At 51.6% G+C, this 6,611-nt stretch overlaps 1 protein-coding gene across 3 annotated transcripts in view; it reads right to left on the bottom strand.

The window, feature by feature from the left end:
- RAB6B (RAB6B, member RAS oncogene family) overlaps window positions 1-6,611 on the bottom strand; it is a 58,630-nt gene that overhangs the window by 26,213 nt on the left and 25,806 nt on the right. For all 3 annotated transcript variants that reach the window (XR_003044919.1, XR_003044920.1, XM_006907232.3), the window contains exon 2: window positions 5,982-6,040. Coding sequence is in view for 1 of the 3 variants with exons in the window: in XM_006907232.3 (XP_006907294.1) it covers window positions 5,982-6,040 (59 nt within the window). In the remaining 2 variants the exon portion in view is untranslated. The remainder of the gene's footprint in view (window positions 1-5,981; window positions 6,041-6,611) is intronic.

Raw genomic sequence — 6,611 nt, 5'->3', positions numbered from 1 at the left:
CTGCTCGCACTCAAAGGGCCACACCACTGGCACATGATTCTCCTGCCACTCTTCATGAGCTTCAAGCACTAACATGCAATGGGAGGATGAGCAGGAAGGTACCCGGATGACAATGGCAGATCTTGTTATCATGTGGGCCTGAGACCATACTCCAGGCACAGCCCGTGCTCACATGGGGCAGGTGTGTGAGGTCCCATCCCCTTGCCTTTACCAGCACACCACCCAGGATCTGGCCTTGCACACACATGCCCTAGCTGAAAGACTGTCATGTCTCAGGATGGATGCAGTGTCCCTATCCCCCAGGGCTGAGGGCCCAGTTGCCTCATCTCGTGCCCGTGCAGCATGCAATTTGGCTCCTCTGAGTCTCCTGCCTCTTGGTGATCATGTGCTCCATGCTGTGCCACCTCCATAACCCCTGCACGCTGTGCACTGACTTGTTGCCTCCTGTCTGACTAATTGTACCTTCTCTTTAAGGTGAAGTACTGGGCATCTCCCCTCACCCATGGGAGGGACCCTGTTCTCCTGGTTGTCTCTCTGCTGATATGAGCTCTGTGAGAGCTCATTCATCTCCTTACAGTGACCTACCAACAAAAAGGGTGCTTACTACCTTCAGCATCTTATTTCCAAAGTTCCCATGCCCTTCCTGTCCTGTGGTCCCAGCAGGGTAGGGGACCAGGGTCCAGTGTCCATGAGTGTGGGTGTGTGTCCAGGGAGGATGTTATGGCTTGACTATTCCCAGGTCCTTTTTCTTTACTGAGCCCTACCTCAGACCGACCAGCAAAGGCAATGTGGGGGCATTTTAGTTGTGGGGCTTGGCCGCCTAAGCCTGGCAACCCCTAGACCACCTGCTTGAGTGTGCTTGGACAAGCATTAGCAGAAACTGCTGCTCCAGAAAGAGAGTTCAGAAAATTAAACCCCACATGGGACAAAGCACAGCTCTCCACACTCCACGATCCCTAACAAATGATCATCCCTGAACAACTGAGATGTGCTGCTGCTGCTCTTGTGGGGCTTGGCCGCCTAAGCCTGGCAACCCCTAGACCACCTGCTTGAGTGTGCTTGGACAAGCATTAGCAGAAACTGCTGCTCCAGAAAGAGAGTTCAGAAAATTAAACCCCACATGGGACAAAGCACAGCTCTCCACACTCCACGATCCCTAACAAATGATCATCCCTGAGCAACTGAGATGTGCTGCTGCTGTGTGGCCCAGCTGGAGCTCAGCTCTTCTGAAAGGCTAACCCTGTTGGGTTGGAAACAGACATTGGTCTGTAGGCTGCAGAGCAGCCAGATGGGTGGCCCCACAGAGTCAATAACCAGGCCTCGGTAAACCTACTTACTTTATTAACTTACAATATTACACAAAGAAACATATAATCATTTTGAAAAGCCTTGTGAGGAGGAAAAGTGCTGCCAAGATATGCTCCTGGAGAAATAGTTTCCCAGGCCAGAAGCTGGGCCAGTAGCACCGGAAGGACCAGAGAAGCCTGGGAGCCTGGAGGGGTCCATGCTGGGAGGCGAGGGGTAGGCAGACCATGCTGAGGCCCTGGCCAGAGAGTCTGGTCCCCGATGGGATCAGACTGGGAGGTATTAGGACCCTATAGGGGGTTAAAGAATGTTCTCCAAAATTCTGTCTACTTGGAACCTCAAAATGCAATCAGACTTGGAAAAAAGGTCTTTGTGGATATAATTAATCGGGGATCTTAAGATGAAACATCATCCTGGATTTAAGTGGGCCCGTAAATCCACTGACCAGTGTCCTTGTAAGTAGAGGACACACAGAGACACAGAGAGAAGACCACGTGAAGACAGAGGAAGACATAGAGCTGCGCAGCCCGACACCCAGGAACACCTGGAGCCAGCGGACGCTGGAAATGGCCAGGAAGAATGCTTTCCTAGAGCCTCGGGAGGGACTGCGGCTCTGCCCCATCTTGTTCCAGTCTTCTAGTCTCCAGAATTGTGAGAGAATAATTTCTGTTGTTTTAAGCCACTCGGTTTGTGGTAATTTGTTACGGCAGCCCCAGGAAAATAATATAGATCTAGGAGATGAGAGAAGAAAGCCTTGGGGCAGGGCAGGCGGATTGCTGAGAGCTGAGAGCTCCTCAGGCACACCCTTGGCCTGGTAGGGCGAGGTGGACACAGCCATTCTGTTTCCTTCCCAAAGGCTCCGTGGGCCCCGGGAGTGCTCCAGAAACGCTCCTGCACCCCAGGGAGCAGCAGGGTAAGCTCCAGCAGGCAGAGTAAGCTCCAGCAGGCAGAAACCCTCTCCTGCGGGCAGCCCATCAGGCTGGTTCCCCACCTCATGCTGTGGTAGGAGGTCCAGGGATGGGCCAGTGGTTCCAGCCTTGGCCATAAATTCATCTTAATCACCTGTGAGATTTTAAAAATGCTAATGCCTGAGCCAGCCTGTGCAGCCAAGACAGAAGACCCATGAGGGCCCATGAGAAACCCCAGAAGAGTACTGCTTCCAGATCTGCCCCTCCCACCGCCTGCAGTCACCTGCGGAGGCCTGAGACCTCCCATTACGGCTCTAGTGCAGGTTTCAAACAGGTAGCCCAAGGACCAGGCCTGCAGGTGTGCTTCACTGACCTACGGGAAGGGAAGAGGGGCTGGCCCACACAGAGGGTCAAGTCTCAGCACAGTGCAGGTACCAGAAGGTTTCTTCTCCTGTGCATTTTGAAAGTAATTTCTTAGTTGGGGTTTTACACAACAGAATTTTTGCAGATGTGAATCTCACCAGGCTGTTTGTATGTCTTGATTCCTCGCTTCTTCGAGTGAGTGGATTTAGACGGGGTGATGGGCAGGGTAGCGAGAGGCTGGGGAATGCATGTGTCAAGAGGAGAGCAAGGTACGAGTGTGTAGAGAGGGGTGCCAGGCAGAAGGCGGCAGAAGACCCACTCTCCTGAGGCCTGCAGGCTGACAAGGTGGCATCTCCCCAGGGTCTGCCAGGTGAACAGGATCCCCTAAAGAAGTCTAACAGGGGGACCAGGCTCTGCATGCCCAGGTTCCCTAGGGTCCTCATACCTGCCCCTTGGGGCCTCAGGTATGTTCAGGCTGAGGAGGACTCGGCTGACTGCCACCAGGATGAGGTTGAAACCCTTCCACCCTCCATGCAAGGCTCAAGGCAGGGCCAGATTCTGTGACCAGGTCATTTTCTCCTACTATCTCTTCAGATAGAGTAAGTGCTTGATATCTGTTTTCAGAAAGAGTGAATGGGGGAGCCGAGCCAGAGGCAGAACCACAGGCACACAGAAAGGATGAGAAGGGGGAGGGGTGACTCTGTCCTGGGAAATGTCCGGGAAACACAGCTAATCAAGGCTTGGTGGGGGGTGGGGTAGAGGCGCTGGGCTGTACTGGCTGATGGACAGGATGTTTGTGGGGGTGGTGGGGAGTAGTCACGGTGCTGGGAGTAGTCACAACTAGAAACATAACCCAGAGCCCCTGGGGATCTTGTCTACTTACAAACGTCTCTGCCCCCATGTTAAGAAAATAAACAAAATAACATTTCCCCCTCTACAGTCTCTAGAGAATTCATTAAAAGGAGCCTGTGCATACGAAGAATTGGAGCCCCAATCTCCCAGCCTAATTACCATTTTAAAGGGTATTAGGGAAGAAATTCTACCTGCTGAAAAAAAAAAAAAAAGGTCAGAAAAGCCAGCAGTAGGGAGGGTACTTGCTTCGCCCGCCCCGGCCTTCTCTGCTTCTTACCATGACATTGACGTTGGGCCTCGATGGCCTCTCAGTCTGGTGGGGTCTAAGCCCAAGTAAGACAGTGCCTCTCCAAGATACTTGGTACCAACCTGCACTTGACACCAGCTATGGCCAGGCCCTGTACTGGGCCCCTACGGGGTGCTGGCCTCAGCCAGGCCCAGAGCCCAGCCAGGAACCAGAGCACATAGGAGTTCCTATAGAGTCTGGAAGCAAATGAGCGCCTAGGACAATGTGCGAGGGTAGAGGGGACCATGGAGAGGGGGAGTATGGGGATGGCCCCACCCACAGAGTGAACATGGACTCTGAGCCTTGATGAGTCAGATGAATCTTTCACAACACAGAAGAGGAGAAGGAAGGGAATTCCAGCAGATGCAACACCATGAGCCAAGGCGTAGAGGCATGATAGTGTCACTGCGTGGGGAGAAGCAAGCAGGGAGGCCCACCGAACCATGGGATGTGGGACGAGCAGTGGGCAATGGGAGATGACACTGGAAATGGAGGTGGGCTGAGGTTTTGTGAGACTCAAACAAGACGGGGAGGAGCTGATCCATGTCAATAAGAACCCCTGCAGAGGCTCTAAGGTCATTTTTGCCATCCATCACTGCCAAGAACACCAATCAGCCAAGAGTCTCACTGTGCTCCATGGGACACCAACAAGAGTCATTATAATTGTCCTGATATTCAAAAACATCAAATAACTGAAATAATGTCTGTGAGATTACACACAAATGAACACCAGGTCAGACTTCAGAACTGAAGTCTGTTAGAGTTGGACTCTCGAATGCAGACAGATGTGGTAGGACTCCCCTCTGGCAGGCTCGCAGCGGTGCGAAGCCCCAGCCTGGAGAGGACACAACAAAGCGTGGCTGAGATCACCAATCAAAGCCGGTGTGCAGGGCTGTGCACATCACTTGGGGCCCATCTCCTGAGCCTCATGTTCTGACCCTTCTGTCAATTCTTACCAACTCCATTAGTTTTCTGTCATTTCAGATGACAGCAGAGAGAAAGCAGGGAATTTGAGAGAGGCAGAGAGAGGGGCTGTATTTGAGGCGAACACAATGATTGGTCCAGAGGGAGAAAGACAGACTGAAAAGCAGACAAAGAATGGTCACCAGCAGTGAGCTGTGCCCCTCATCCTCTGTCAGTCCAGAAAAGAGGAGTGACTTCTTAGCACGGCCATCGCCAGTGTGTTCTATAAATATCTGTCCTCTGAGGAATTGGTGACAAAAAGATTCCGTGATCAAATACATCTGGGAAATCGTCCACACTACATCCTCTCAGCACGAAACCATACATTGGTGCAGTAAAGGCCCTGAAAATCCTGCAGTAATAAAAGAGTTGATTTCCTTTTGCTTATCAGTGTCCCCCTAAACCTATACAAGTACTAACCCTTCCTCCCCGTCTTTTTTCCCTCATATAACACCTACTAATATTCCTTGGAGCTAGTAAACCACAGAATCTACTGGCTTAGAAAATACATTATTATCTGTCTCTGTCTTAAGGAAGAAAACAATATCTTTTTTTCTTAAAAATAGTTGAAATGGTTAAATTTGGTGCCTTTTGCAAAAAAACTATAGTTTGCAGAGAAAATTTACTTCATTTGCATAACCCTCCTGGCTCATCAGTGGTGCCAGGAAAGAGAAATGTTACTGACCTCCCAGAGCTCAGCCTTTGAGCCATCTAGAGCCACCTCTGGGCCTTGAGGGCCAGGAGCCACAGAGGTCACTCTGTCTAGCCTCCTGCCTGTGTAGAGAGAGCAGTGCAAGCCCATCGCACCAGCCCCTCCAAGGAAGGAAGTAGCTCAGCAATCCTGTGTGTGTGTCTGTGTCTGTCTGAGCGTGTGCACACACAGGCATGAAGGTCCAACAAATATAACCATGTTCTAGGAGCAAGTTCTCCTACTGTTCTTTTATCTCCCTCATTTTGCGTCTGGTCCATGCTCTTCCACGTGACAACCCCCCAAATAACCAAACACTATCATGGTTTACACTTGCCCATGGGGAGCAAGAGGGCACAGACTGACATGTGTCGTCCTCTACCAGGAACTGTTTCCTTTACGGAGGTTTGGACCCTCAGAGGACTCAGGGATTTTCCTGGGCTGAGGACAGTGCAGAGATGGGAGGCTCCTTCAAGGCCAAAAAAAACGACCTGGGCCTCAGAGGAGTCCCATTCTCATCTCAGCATTAGCAAGCCCTAGAGAGAGGCCAGGGTGGGCTCCAAGCAACTGTCATGGCTGCAGACACGAGGGAGGGCAGGGGCACCCACGACCTCACCTGGTATGTGTTGTCGAAGCTGTCGTACATGAACCGTGTGATCAGAGACGTCTTGCCAACTGTAAAACAATAAGAAGAGAGGGGTTCAGCCATGGCATCCGAGCTAGGCTCCTTTCAACACATTTCCTGTAAAGAAAACAGGTAACGAAACAGAAAAAGCTCAGAGGAAAAGATGAGATGTGGAAACAGAAATGGGAAGCAGACCCCGGGAGAGGGACTCCGAGCAAGGTGGTTGCGTCAACACTGGGTGGGCCGCAGAGGCATTCTTGCCAGGCACCAAGGAGGGGGCCTCTGCTGTTCTGTGAATGGTCGCCACCCAAATCCTTGATCCACAAGAGCCCAGCTGAAGCAAGAGACGTATATGAAGAACCAGATCAAGTGGGTGCAAGATAGATGCTCCTCTCACACCAGCCCACGTTCACCTGGAAATACTGCCCTGCCATTGGTCACAAGCTGGGGTGGAGGCATGCTCTTTAGTTCCCATTCACTCAGCCTGGGAACTGGAGAAGAGGTGGCTTTCCAAGGAACCAGGGGGCAGGGGAAGTAAATGGGTCATTCCCCAGTATCTCTCATGGGCAGGACTATTTTTTGTAGCGTGTGCTCCTCACAAGACATTTAGTGTCCCCTGAC

The sequence above is a fragment of the Pteropus alecto genome, unplaced genomic scaffold, assembly GCF_000325575.1.
Source record: "Pteropus alecto unplaced genomic scaffold, ASM32557v1 scaffold92, whole genome shotgun sequence".
NCBI classification, from domain to species: Eukaryota; Metazoa; Chordata; class Mammalia; order Chiroptera; family Pteropodidae; genus Pteropus; species Pteropus alecto.
Note: the sequence above shows the minus strand (reverse complement) of the source record. Positions and strands in the feature narration are given on the sequence as shown.